This window comes from Suncus etruscus, chromosome 2 (assembly GCF_024139225.1).
Source record: "Suncus etruscus isolate mSunEtr1 chromosome 2, mSunEtr1.pri.cur, whole genome shotgun sequence".
Classification (NCBI taxonomy): Eukaryota; Metazoa; Chordata; class Mammalia; order Eulipotyphla; family Soricidae; genus Suncus; species Suncus etruscus.
In genome coordinates, this window is record NC_064849.1 from 155,103,833 (window position 1) to 155,117,641 (window position 13,809).

A 13,809-nucleotide genomic window follows, 5' to 3' on the forward strand; every position below is an offset into this window, starting at 1 on the left:
AGCAATTTCTGAGCGTGGAGCCAGAAATAACCCCTGAGCACTGCCGGGTGTGACCCAAAAACCACAAAAAAAAAAAAAAAAAAAAAGAAAAGAGAAAAACTTGGAAGTGAGAGAACCTGGCAAATGCTACCAAGTGATGGAGGTTATTTACCATCATCAGCCAGGCCCTGTGGACATTGGCTCCCCACTACACGAACAGATGAGATCCTCCCCTTTGGAATAAAAACACCCCTCATTTAGCCTTAAAAAACGAGGAAGACACTTCATAGGATACCTGGCCTTCTTGATTATGTTCTTCTCAATTATAGTTAAAAAAATGTAAGGATGCAGACGGGTCAGTCAGTCAAATGGGTGTGGGTGTGGGACATGGGGAGAGTGGAGAGAAGTGAAGGGATAGATGTTGAAGCACTGGATGCCTGAATCCCAATCATGAATAACTTTGTAAATTCACAGTGACTCAGTTTAAAAAAAAGAAAGACAGACATAGAAACTCCCAGACCACAGAAGAGGAGCAAGAAAACTTAATAAAGGAATGTAATGGCACATGGGCACCTTGAAACAGAAAGACAATAATGCAAAAAAATAACATCTAATCAAAATCTAGAATGTGATCATTTACAAAATGCTTTATAGAATGGCTATTGCTCTAACTTCTTCTGGAAAGAAGGGCTCCATATGCTGCACATATATGCAGTAATCGGTGAGGATAAGTTCTGACAATTCAGGCAAACCCCATGTGCACAAGGAGCACCTCACAGATGTTAGTGAAAGTGCTATAATTACTGGGGGGTTGCCATTAGAACTCTAACTAGAAAAACAAAATATACCAAAGCTCTCCCCGGCATGGTGTGGTCAATGACTACTCTAACAAGTTCTCAGATGTGCTGGTCCTAGACTCAAAAATGGAACTACAGGCCGGATAGATAGCACAGCGGTGGGGCATTTGCCTTGCATGCAGAAGGATGGTCGTTAGAATCCCGGCATACCATATGGTTCCCCGAGCCTGCTGGGGGCGATTTCTGAGCGAAGGGGCAGGAGTAATCCCTAAGGGCTGCTGGGTGTGACCCAAAAATAAAACCAAAACAAAAAAATGGAACTACAACTTTTCTATATCTGTATGTTTTACATTGTATCTTTTTTAAAACATTATATATATATATAAATTAAATATATATTAAATATATTAAATTAAAAGCTTGCCATGTTTTAAATGACACAATGTGTTATTTAAAATATAAAATTATACCAGATATAACCCAGCAGGCATCAAATCTTAAAGAAGCTAATATTTAACAATATAAAAAAAAATGAACTTTAGGTGCCTGGGATATAGCACAGTGAGTAGTGCGTTTGCCTTGATGTGACTGGACCCAATCCCCAAGCATCTTTCGTGGTCCCCAAAGCCTGCCAGAAGTGATTTCTTAGGGTACAGCCAGGAGTAATACCTGAACACTGGTGGCCCAAATGCCTCTCTTCTGCAAAAAAAAAAAAAAAAAAGAACTTTATAGGGCTACACAGAGATAGTATAGTAATTAAAGTGTTTACTTGTACATGCTAGCTAACCTGCACTCAATCCCTCACTCAGGCACATGACCTTGCAGCACTGCCATTAAGAATGCCAAGGGAGGAATAAGCCTTATGGACTACTGGGTGTGGACCAAAACCTAACCCAAACAAAAAAAAAATGTTTAGATGAACTTCAGAGTAATGTTTGTCCACAGTTATACTTATCCTATGCATACCAAAGTAAACACTTCAGAAGTGTTTACCTACCACAATCTTAAAATACTGCAAAAATTTTAATTTGGTAAACTGATTTGAAGAATTTTGACTTACAATGCACTAAGTTTCTAAAAAGAATTTGGTATTTTCTTTGGATTTAATAGCACATTCGGGATATTTGAAGAGGAATCAGTAGGAAAAGATAAAGAGTGCATATACAGAACTGAGAAATAGGGATGAACAAAATGAAAGAGTCAAACTTTTCTACAGTTAATGACACCACAGGAAATTTAAAATTTTAAACTTCAGTGTTTCCTTAACTTAAATTTTATCAGCCAATCTGGTTTTGTGCTTTCCATTTTCCTCCCTTGAAATGTTTCTTAGCAGAAATTTTTAAATCATAATAGTAAACAGACATTAAAAATTGGGAAAGGGGTGCTCGGAGAGATAGCACAGCGGTGCTTGCCTTGCAAGCAGCTGATCCAGAACCTAAGGTGGTTGGTTCGAATCCCGGTGTCCCATATGGTCCCCCATGCCTGCCAGGAGCTATTTCTGAGCAGACAGCCAGGAGTAACCCCTGAGCACCGCTGGGTGTGACCCAAAACCCATAAGAAAAAAATAAATAATTGGGAAAGGAAGAGATTAAAAGGCTGAGTGGTGCATGCTTTGATTCAGGAGGCCCAGGTTAGAGACCACTGCACGGTCTTCCAACTCCACAGAAATGACACACACACCCCCCAGAAAAGAGTTAGGAGTTGCCCAAAACACTACAGGATGTGGTGGTTTAATATGTGTTTTGTTTACAAATACAAAATAAAACCTGACTTGAGGACCAAGGAGGAGACTACGTGGTGATGACTGCCTTGAATAAGTCCAAAAAACCTAGATTCAATTCCTTACAGCTTACACCATTAACAAAACAAGAACACCTGAATAAAGAAGTGGAGTCAGCAAGGAAAGCCTCTTCAAAACAGTGTCTCTAAACAAGTCACATACATACATACATACATACATACATACATACATACATACATACATACATACATAAATAAATAAATTGGGGCCGTCGAGATAGCATGGAGGTAAGGCATTTGGCCTTACATGCAGAAGGTCGGTGGTTCAAATCCCGGCATCCCATATGGTGGTCCCTTAAACCTGCCATGAGTGACCCCTGAATGCTACTAGGTGTGACCCAAAAACCAACAATAAATTAAATCAGAGGTCTCAAATTCAATTTACCTGGGGGTCGCAGGAGACAAAGTCGGGGTGATCCTTGAGTGCAAAGTCAGTAGTAAGCCTTGAACATTGGGGGGTGTGACCCAAACAACTAAAACAAAACAAAACAAAAAGATTCCTCTAGGGCAGGGCCACAAAATGTTGTACGGAGGGCCGCGAGTTTGAGACCCTTGAAATAAATAAATAAATAAATAAATAAATAAATAAATAAATAAATAAATAAATAAAAAGAGCAACTAGAATTTATCTCACACCATGCACAAAAGTCAATTTAAAGTGGAGCAAAGACCTCAGGTTAGACCAAATCCATCAGATAAACTGAGGAAAACTCTGAGGACATGACCTCAGTCAGAGAGGGGGGCTTGATAGAGGGGTCCCCAGTGGTTCTACTCTACAAGCGAGGCTAAAAAGCAAACAAGCAAAAACAAAAAACTGTTTTGCAACCTATGTGTTGCCCCAAGTACATGGTGTGTGAGCACATGTCTACCACAGCCCCCTCTTGAGATGTGTACCTTCATTCTTTCATGATGGGCTGTGCACCAGGGCTGTCTAGGTCTTTGAAGAATTCACCTTCTCTATACCTTCTTTTTCTCATCCTCACCCTTCCTTTTCTCAGTACCTCCAAATAAAATCTGTTTTATACTTCAAAAAAAGTATTTGCAGAGCAAAAACCATGCAAGAGGTAAAACAGACACTCTACTCAATGGAAGGAAATATTTACACACCAAACATATTGAATAAGGGCTAATATAATCCAAATTATATAAAACTCAACAACAAAAATCCCATAAAAAATGAAAAACAAAAAAGAAATAGGGGCCCAAGCAACAGCACAGTGGTAGAGCGTTTGCCTTGCATGGGGCAGACTTGGAGCAGACCTGGGTTGGATTCCCGGCATCCCATATAGTTCCTGGAGCCTGCCAGGAGTGATTTCTGAATGCAGAGCCATGAATGATCCCTGAGCACCATAGGGTGTGGCTCAAAAACAAACAAAAAAAGAAAGTAAACTAGACATTTCCCAACAATTAAAGAAACACACACACACACACACACACTTCATGAAAGAAAAAAAGGGATATAAACAGGACATAAAAAAGGCATATGAATGGCTAATAAACATATTAAAAGCTGCTCACTGTCCCTTGTTTCTCAGGTGACAAAACAATGAGGTATCATCTTGCACCAGTAAGAAAAGCATCCATACAGCTACACATAATCACTGTTGGTAAGGATGCAGAGAATAAGGTACATTCATTTTGCTGTTTCTAGAAATGTCCTCTGATGTAGCCGCTATAAAATATGGTTTTCAAACTTCTTAAAAACTAAGAATAAACAGACCAGAAATGCAGTATAAGAGCTAAGTACTTGCCTTGCATACATTCAATCTGATGTAATCCCTGCAACGATATGATTTCCAAACCTCCTGCTCCCCCCAATCACTGCAAAGGAGTGATCCTTGCAAGGGGGTTACTGGAAAAAGTATTCATAGCACAGAGCTAAGAGTCAGCCCCAAAATACAGAGCTTAGGAGCATACTACATAGGGTTCTGAGCCCTCTATCAGTGGGGGCTAACGTATTATCTGTTCACAACCCCCCCAAAAAATTAGAACAGAGTTGTGGCTTAATCTTGAAATCACAGTTCTAGGTATCAATGCCCAAAATACAAGACAACGCAAGAAGACGTTTGCATACTTATATCACTGTAGCACTGGGTATCACAGACTATGTTCAGAGTATGACAAGTAACTGGGTTAAGAGTTTGGACAGACATGGGGCCGGGAAGGTGGCGCTAGAGATAAGGTGTCTGCCTTGTAAGCTCTACCAAAGAACGGACCTTGGTTCGATCCCCCGGCGTCCCATATGGTCCCCCCAAGCCAGGGGCGATTTCTGAGCACATAGCCAGGAGTAACCCCTGAGCGTCAAACAGGTGTGGCCCAAAAAAAAAAAAAAAGAGTTTGGACAGAAGAACAATGGAACACAAAGTTACAAGGAAAGATGAGCATCATGGCTAAGGGAGATCGGAGGGGGACAAATAAATACCTACAGACCTCACTCATCTGTAATAGAAAGAAAACGCATTATATCTAGTGAGATATTATAATGATATATAACCAGTGATATATAATATACATTATGATATGCTGGGGCCGGAAAGATAGCACATTTGCCTTGCACGCAGCCAACCCGAGACAGACTTGGGTTCAATACCGGGCATCCCATATGGTCCCCTGAGCCTGCCAGGAGTGATTTCTGAGTGTAGAGCCAGGAGTAACCCCTGAGTGTTTCCAGGTGTAGCCCAAAAACCAATATATATGTATGTATGTATGCATGCATATATATAGTGATATTATATGATATAATGATATATATCTAGTGAGATAACCCTGAGCCTTTGGTTGAAAATCTGAGATTTGCAAAAGAAGGGAGGGGTGGTAGGTCTGCGTTAGGAAGCATTAAACTAAAGATAGCATAACAAAATAATAAAGGTAACACATCAACAGTGATAGTCTTCAGGTGAAGGTGTAGTAACTTTGTTCAGCAAAATCATAATGATGAACATTTTGTGAGCATGTTACCTAACTACTGATGAACCAGCTTTAACCCCTTCCCCTTACAGGTCCCCTGAGGCCAGCCTGGAGTGATCTCTGAGAATTAGAGCAGGATTAAGCCCAGAGCACAGCTGGGTGAGACACATGCGGGGGTGTGGCCCAAGCTCTAACATCAGGAGGGTCCTAGGTTCAGTAACCAGTTTGGGCTACAGTTCCCTAATCACAGCTGGGAACAGCCTTATCTTAACCCCTAACCCCATACCCTAGCAACAAGCCAGAATTGGCCCTGAGTGCACCATGGCCCAAATAAAATAAAATAAGATAAAATAAGATAAAATAAAATAAAATAAAATAAATAAAAAATAGGGGTCAAAGAGACAGCATGGAGGTAAGGCGCTTGCCTTGCCTGCAGAAGGACGTTGGTTTGAATCCCATATGGTCCCCCCAAGCTGCCAGGTGCGATTTCTGAGCATAGAGCCAGGAGGAACCCGTGAGCGCTGCCAGATATGATCCAAAAACCAAAAATAAATTAAAAAAAAATTTTTTTAATTAAAAAATAAAAAAGACTGCATACTGCTCACACCAAAAATGCATCTGTAACACGACATTACTAAGAAAACATGGCCTGTGTCCAAGTACCTGAAATGACGTTCCTGACATTTAACAGATACCCTAGACCAGTGTTTTCGATTGTTGGTGCTCAGAAAGGCATCAGCCTCGGGTTTTACAGAAAAGCTGTAAACTGGGGCCAGAGAGGCAGCACATCGATGATGGGACGTGGCTCGCATAGCGTATGGTCATCTAGACTAGAGCACAGTCAAGCAGTGATTCCCTCAGCATACATTAAGAAAGCCCCAAGTACCAGATGGGATTCCAAACTACATTAAAAACTAAAAATGCTTTAAAAAAAAAAAAAAAACCACTAAATTTAGACTACAGACCTCAAAAGTCTTTCAAGTTTCTACATTTCCTAACAGGAAATTTTAAATTAAAATATTCTCAGTGTAATAACTTCTCAATGCTGACCCTCCCCCCCACTGCCTTCACCTAATACCTTGAGACCCAAGGACTATCATGGCAGAAAACTAACTAATGCTAGATAAGCCAATTAAAAGAACTTATAGTCTAGATCCCCTCCATAGGTGCTCAGGGGAGCCAGGGTCAGTCTCAGTTATTGTGGGTCAAATGGGCCTGCTGAGGTCTTGAAAGGCCAACAGGTCCAACTGGAATTGCTCAGGGCCTGCAAAGCTCTGCAAAGCTGAACTACATCCAAGAATCACATGGAGGGACCCCAGGGAATTAACGCAGGTCGGCTGCATGCAAGGCAAATGCCTTACCCCACAGCGCTATCGCTCCAGCCCGGAAAAATCTTTTTTAATTAGAAAACAGAGTTCTAAGTAAATATAGTGAGAATATACAAATGCATTAGAAACATGTTAATATATCCATGCAGTTATGACTTAAAAGATATAATAAAATAGGAGCTGTAGCGATAGCACAATGGTAAGGCGTTTGCCTTGCACACAGCTGACGTGGGACGGATCCAGGTTTGATCCCCGGCATCCCAAATGGTCCCCTGAACCAGCCAGGAGCAATTTCTGAGAGCAGAGCCACGAGTAATCCCTGAGGGCCCCAAAACAAAAAGATAGAATAAAATAATTCTAAGAATCATGGAAACAAAGTTCAATAGCCAGTTCAATATTAATTCTATAATATTTCAATAGTACTGAATTTATTATTATTCAATATTATTTAATAAAATCCAATAATAATCCTAATAATGAATTTTGATCTAGAGTATTGTATGATCACCAATACCAAATGGTCTTCCTACTACTACTGAGAACAGACTCTCAACACTACTGTATATGCCCCCAAAAACAAAAATGGGGAGCATGTGAAAATAATAAGTATATAAAAAGTATGAAAACGGCCTCAAATTCATATATGCTGCCATTACTGAATACTGCCTACAAGGGGTTGGAAAAACTCTTCGTATATCAATAAAATATACAAAAATGACCATTTCTAGCTCTTCACTTGCCTTATAAGCAACTGACCTAGCTCCAATTCCACCAGGAGTGCTACCCGAGTCCCTTAGAGAGGCAAAACTCTGAGCACTGCCAGGTGTGGCCAAAACAAACAAACAAACAACAAGAATCTGGGACTAAAGCAGGTAAGCCTGTCTGTTTTGTACACAAACAACCCAGGATCAATCATCAGCACCCCATAAGGTCCCCAAGAGCACTGCCAGGAGTGATCTCTAAGTGTAGAGCTGAAAGTAAACCAGAACAACCAGGTGTGGCCCAGAAACAACAACGTCTACCCAGGACTGAAAAACTTGCTTACAATAGATGAACGTAAATCCATGCAGCTGGGGACTGAAACTTTAAAATCTTCCAAGAGAAACTTCAGAGAGCTACAAATTCTGTTACAGAATCAACTTTCTACTGAACTGAAACTGTGTTACAGGTGCTTCCTGACCCACATTTGCCAGTAACTAAGTTTCAAGCACTAGCGCACTGTTGGTTACGTGACTGGACATTTTCTTGTGTATTCCTCTGTATCTTTTAAAAAAAAATGTAAGAAAAGTTAATGGCATAAAAAACTTGGAATGTGGGGCCGGAGTGGTGGTGCAGGATAGGGAGTTTGCCTTGCACGCGGCTGATCTAGGACAGACTGGGGTTCGATCCCCTGGCGTCCAGATAGTCCCCCAAGCCAGGAGCGATATCTGAGCTCACAGCCAGGAGTAACCCCTGAGCGTCACTGGATGTGGCTCAACACAAAATAAAACAACAATAACAAAAAACTTTTAGCATGAAAAGAATTTTTTACGGAGAAATAGCACAGTGGCGTTTGCCTTGCAAGCAGCCGATCCAGGACCAAAGGTGGTTGGTTCGAATCCCGGTGTCCCATATGGTCCCCCGTGCCTGCCAGGAGCTGTTTCTGAGCAGACAGCCAGGAGTTACCCCTGAGCACCGCTGGGTGTGGCCCGAAAACCAAAAAAAAAAGAAAAAAAAATTTTTAAATAAGCATTTCGGCAGAAATCATACTATAAACCGTAAATGTCTTAATTTCACTTCATACTTCCAAGAGTCCCAAATAGTATACAATTCAAACATTCAAACATTGTATTTGTAAGAATACAAAATTATAATGAAAGAGTCTAACAAAATTAAGCTTTGATTTAAACATATTTGTAATGCAAATCCGTTAAAAGAGCTTTAAAAAATCTTAAGTATCACTATAATCATGTTCATAGTTGAATGTGTTTAATGTGATAAAATCATTTACTTCTTCTCACTCTAATTGCTTTCCTTATTAACCAGCATTTTTCCTAAAACCAACCTAACAACCAAAACTTTCCTTTTGAGGCCAGAGGAGAACACAGCGGAAGGCCTTTTGCCTATCACGAGGCTTAACCCAGGATGGACCTGGGTTCGATCCCTGGTGTCCCATATGGTCCCCTGAGCCAGGAGCGATTTCTGAGTGCATAGCCAGGAATAACCCCCAAGCGCCACCGGGTGTGGCCCCAAAAAACAAAACAAACAAAAACCCTTTCCTTTTGTCTGTTTTAGTTCTATATCTCCAGAATTCATGTTTTAGCTGTGCAGTATCCTAAATTACATCAATCCCAATGTTAATGATATCCCTCAAATATGGACTGCGCATTTTATCAGAAATCCTAAACCCCTTTCATGGAAGATCTCACTCAATTCTCAACTTTAAACACATAACACTGTATTTTAGTATGTTGTTCATACATCATATAATATATTTTATACGTGAAAACATTAGAGTCTCAAAGATTCTGATCATTGTCCTAATTCACACGGCTATTAAGAAGCACACTTGGCTAAGAAATCAAAAGTCTAGCTCTAATCCATATTATTCATCTCTCTATAACTACACGTACAAAACTACATACTTGTGTTTAACATGAATGAACTTAATCTTTAAGAACCTAATAAAATACTGTCAGAGTTTTTACTCTTTACCTCAAAACACAAGAGCTCAAGAAGAATTGAAATAGTCTGTATTTGAAAAGTTTTGTTAATATATCAAAATGGCCATAAAACACATGTTCTCGTGACCTACTCCAAATTCCAGGGAAGCAAAAGGTCTTCTCCTTCATATAGAATTAAAACATTAAAAATAGAAGGGAAAGGAATACTCTGAAGTCTCATCAACTAGGTTCACTAAAACATTTGCAGAGATAGTGATGCTGCAACCAGCACTGTCCATCCAATCTTGAATGCCCACTAACCACGCGTGCCTCTGATCAAAATTTGAAAATGTGGATCAGGGCCGAATAACTACATCCTATTGTTTTTCCAATTTTAAGGAGCCGCTTGTGGCATAGTACAAGGCAATAAAATAAATAAATAAATAAGCAAGAAAATAAAAAAAAAACCCGTACTGCCTTTATTTGGAAAATTAACAGCCAAATCAATTTCCATATTTAAACTGCTTTGGCTTTTAATAACCAAATATAAAGCAAAAAAAAATAAAGTTCATTCAACCAAAATTTGCTACATTTAAGCTCTGTGTACAATCTTAAGGGAAAACAAATGTTCATTAGTATTTATAAAGCTTAAGATATGAGAAGCCCTTATACTCTCATGAGCCAGCGAAAAAGAACTTAAAATCTAAAAAAAAAAAATAAAAATAAAAAACCAAGCCACCTATCAGGTAAACAGAAGTCAATGAAGCATGAACCAATTCTCTTCCGGGATGAGTTTACCTGGATTCTCCACTACTGTTCCTGGCACTTTCTTCATCGCTGTGTCCATTCATTGTAGATACCAAGACGTTTCAATAATAATAAAATATAAATCTTCCCAGTTCCAGAGCTGAATATAAATACTGACGCCCCTTGAATATCAAAAATTCACAATGAATTCTCTTCAACATTCAGAGGAGTTTCCAGGGAATTTTTTTTAATCCACCTAAAGAAAAAGAGAGTAAAAGAAAGAAATAAAAAAAAAGTCAAGTTTTCTGCAGAGAAAAGATGGGTTGCCGGTCGCTGTGGATCTCCCTGGGCCGGATAGATCGGGGAGGCAGGAGCGGGCGAGCGGTTGTCAGGCAGCCAGGTAGGTGTCGGGGTGACGACATGGCCCTGGGCTCGCGGGGGTCTGTCCGGGCAAACCGTTGCCGGGCGGCGTTAACTGTGCCGGCGGGGCTGGGCAACTTGCGCCAAGCCGGAGGCTGCGCGCAACTTTGGGCAACTCTGTAGCAACTTCGTGACAACTTCGTGACAACTGGTGGCAACTTCGTAGCAACTTTGTAAGGCAGCCACGCGCGCAGGGAGCGAGCTAGCTACCTTGTGATCAGACCCGCCAAGCCGGGCAACTCTAACTTAAGCCTGGGGCCCCTGGACCAGGTAGAACTCGGGGTCTTGAGTGGATGCTCCCTGAACAAGAGAAGGGAAAGGAAAGGGGCCGCCGCCTGGAACCCAGCCCCGAAAACCTGTGAGCTAGCTAGTCAGAGAAGGCATTTTTGGGGAGATGGCAGAGCCAGCAGCACCCGGAAAGGACAGTCAATCCTGCAGGGCACCTGCATTGCAAAACGCCCAGGCATTACCGGGGTGAGAGTGAGCGTGCGCGCCAGGCCAGGCCAGCCAGCCGGCTGACCACCAGCGCCAGGGGTGAGCATGCATGCACGCCGCATGCACCCGACCTTCCGAGAAGGCTCTGCAGGCAGGCACCGCACACACTGGAGGGGGTTCGTACACGAACCAGCCCGTGCACGCTGGGGATCTCCAGCAAGGATCAGCAGCGCACAGGGGGGATCCCCTAGCATGGGGCCGGCTCAAGGTCCTGAGCCGTGGGCCACGCTCCGCTCGCGCCTCTTCTTGGGTTTCCGCCCGCCCGGCTCCGAGCTGAGCTGAGCGTCACCTCCGAGCCCGAGCCCGGCACGAATAAACAAAGGAGACTCTCGCCGGGCAGGGGAGGGAGAGGAAGAAGCGGGGGACGGAGACGTCAGATCCTTCCCCGGCCAGAAAGTCCCGAGCCCTGCCGAGCCTGCTTCGATGCGCGCGCGGCACTCGCCCCATCGGCTACTCCTACCGGGCTCCCTAAAAAAAATAGGGGTGCGGGGGGCCGGTGGAGCGGCACCCGAGCAAGAAGTAACTGTCCCGGCCAGCAGCGTTGCAGCCAGACGCTTGCATGCTCGACAACAAAGTGGGCTCAGATGCCCCGGGGTCCCCTGGTCGCGCCCCTCCAGAGGGCCTGGCCGGCCAGGGGCGGGGGCTTGGGGGCGCGGGAACGGGGATCCCCGGCCGTCCGTCCAAGTTTCCGCCGCGGCTCCCCGACAGGAGGCGGGCGCGGCGCCGCTCCGCCTCCCCGCGGCCTCCAGCCAGCCAGCCAGGCAGCCGGCCCGGCCCCGGCCCTGCGCTTCCCGCCTCAAACTTCCCGGGCCGCCGCCCCGGCCCCGGCTCCGGCCCCGGCCCCCTCCGGCTCCCACGTGCTGGGGGCCCCGGCCCGGCGCCCCGATCCCGCCTGCACGCCCCCAGGCCCGGCCACGCACGCCCCCGGCCTGCACCCCGCGAGTGGCCGAGCCGGGCCGAGCAGAGCCAAGCCGGGCCGGGCCGAGGCCCTGCGCCGCTGCCGCAGCCGAAGCCGCAGCCGCCTCCGCGCGGGCCTGGCCCGGCCCGGCCGCTGCCCCGTCGCCCCCTTGGGCTTACCGGCGCGCGCGATCGCGCTCGCGGGCTTCTCGGAGCCGCGGTGCGCGGCCTGCCCCGCGCCCGCTTCTCCGCCGCCGCACGCGCGAGTCCTCGTCGGGCTCCGGGGACGGGACGGGACGGGACGGGAAGGAAGGCGGGCAGGGCGCAAGGCAAGCCCGGCCCCGCCGCCCCGGCCGCGGCGCCGCGCGATCCCCGAGCGAGCGAGCGAGCGAGCGAGCTGGTCCGACGCGTGTGCAATTAATTCATTCTCGGGCCGAGGAGCCCAAGCAACGAGCCACCGCCGCGCGCTCCCGCCCCCGCCGCTTATCGGCCGCCGGCAGCCGCCATGACGGCCCAGCGAGCGAGCGAGCGAGCGAGCGCAAGCAAAAGCGACCGTTTCCGCCGGAGCCGCCGCGGCCGCCGAGGTCGCCTCCGCCCCCGCCTCCCGCGCGACGTCAGCGGTTCCGCGCACCCGGAGCCGCTGGGTGGGTGGCGGGTGGGTGGGGAAGCGGGCGCGCGCGCGCAGGCCGTAGGGCGGGGCGAGCTGGGCCGGGCTCGCGCGCGCAGGCGAAAGGAAGGCGGCGATTGGCGGAGCGCCGCGGGGCGGGGCGGCGGGCGCGCGCACGCACGGGCGCACCGAGAGCCCTAGCGCTAGCGGGAGCGCGTGCCGGGCCCGCGCCCCGGCCGCTGCGGATCCCGGCGAGGTGTTTGCGCGGCAGCTCCTGACACTCGGGACGGGTGGCGCGAGGACCGTCGCGGCGGCGGGGCGGAGAGACGGAGCCGTGGTGGCGGGGTTGGGGTGGGGGCTGCTGATGGCAGGCTGGCTGGCTGGCTGTGCGTGGGGGGACTCGGGGAGCCGCATTAGGGGCGTCCTCTTTGCACCGGCCGTGCAGCATCGCCTTTGGGCTTTGCTACGCTGCGGGCGACCCGCGGCCCGGGTCTCTCCCAGCGAGGTGGGCGGACGCCCTGGGAAGCCCCCGCAGCTGGAAGCGGCAGTCGATCCGGGCCCGGGGCGGTGCGGACGCCCGGAGCGGTGAATGCGGGGTGGGGGGCGCAGAGTGCTTCGTTTCTTCCTTCAGCCTCCCTCGCCCCCCCCCCCCTTTCCCCATTCCGGGATCTGATGCCAAGGCCGGACGGGCAGAGCATTGGCATTGGCATGAGCTTTTCACGACCCAACTGCGTCTCCGCTCGCCCCAGCCCCAGCACTTTTGGGGACGTACAAATCTGGCTCTGCCCGGCGCCTGGAACTCTGCTCCCCAACTTGCCCAGGGGCCAGGCAGGTAGCCCCAGATCCTTGGAGTCTTCCTGTTGCCTCAAGGGCAACAGGACCGGCTGAACGGGGAAGTCTGTCCGCACTCTGGATTGCAGAACCATCTCAGCTCTTCCATTTTCCTCTCCTTCTCCCCCCACCCCCGCCTAGTCGTCTTAAAGCTGGGATGTGAGATCTAACATTCGCCCTAAGTGTATGATTCTTATTGCCCAAGAGGTAGGAGATATGAGCAGATTGTTGTTTTTTTTTTTTCTTTTTTTGGAAGGTTATTTTTTTGGGGTGGGGGGAGTTGAGTCACACCCGGTAGCGCTCTGGGGTTACTCCCGACTCTGCGCTCAGAAGTCACCCCAGGCAGGCTCGGGGGAACC

General features: G+C 46.9%; 1 protein-coding gene across 1 annotated transcript in view; it reads right to left on the reverse strand.

The window, feature by feature from the left end:
* Positions 1-10,439, reverse strand: part of CHD1 (chromodomain helicase DNA binding protein 1) — a 93,463-nt gene extending 83,024 nt beyond the window's left edge. Inside the window, exon 1 of the mRNA XM_049769108.1 lies at positions 10,252-10,439. Within this exon, the coding sequence (XP_049625065.1) occupies positions 10,252-10,304 (53 nt within the window). The 5' untranslated portion in view covers positions 10,305-10,439. The remainder of the gene's footprint in view (positions 1-10,251) is intronic.
* Between the last annotated feature and the right edge of the window lie 3,370 nt (positions 10,440-13,809).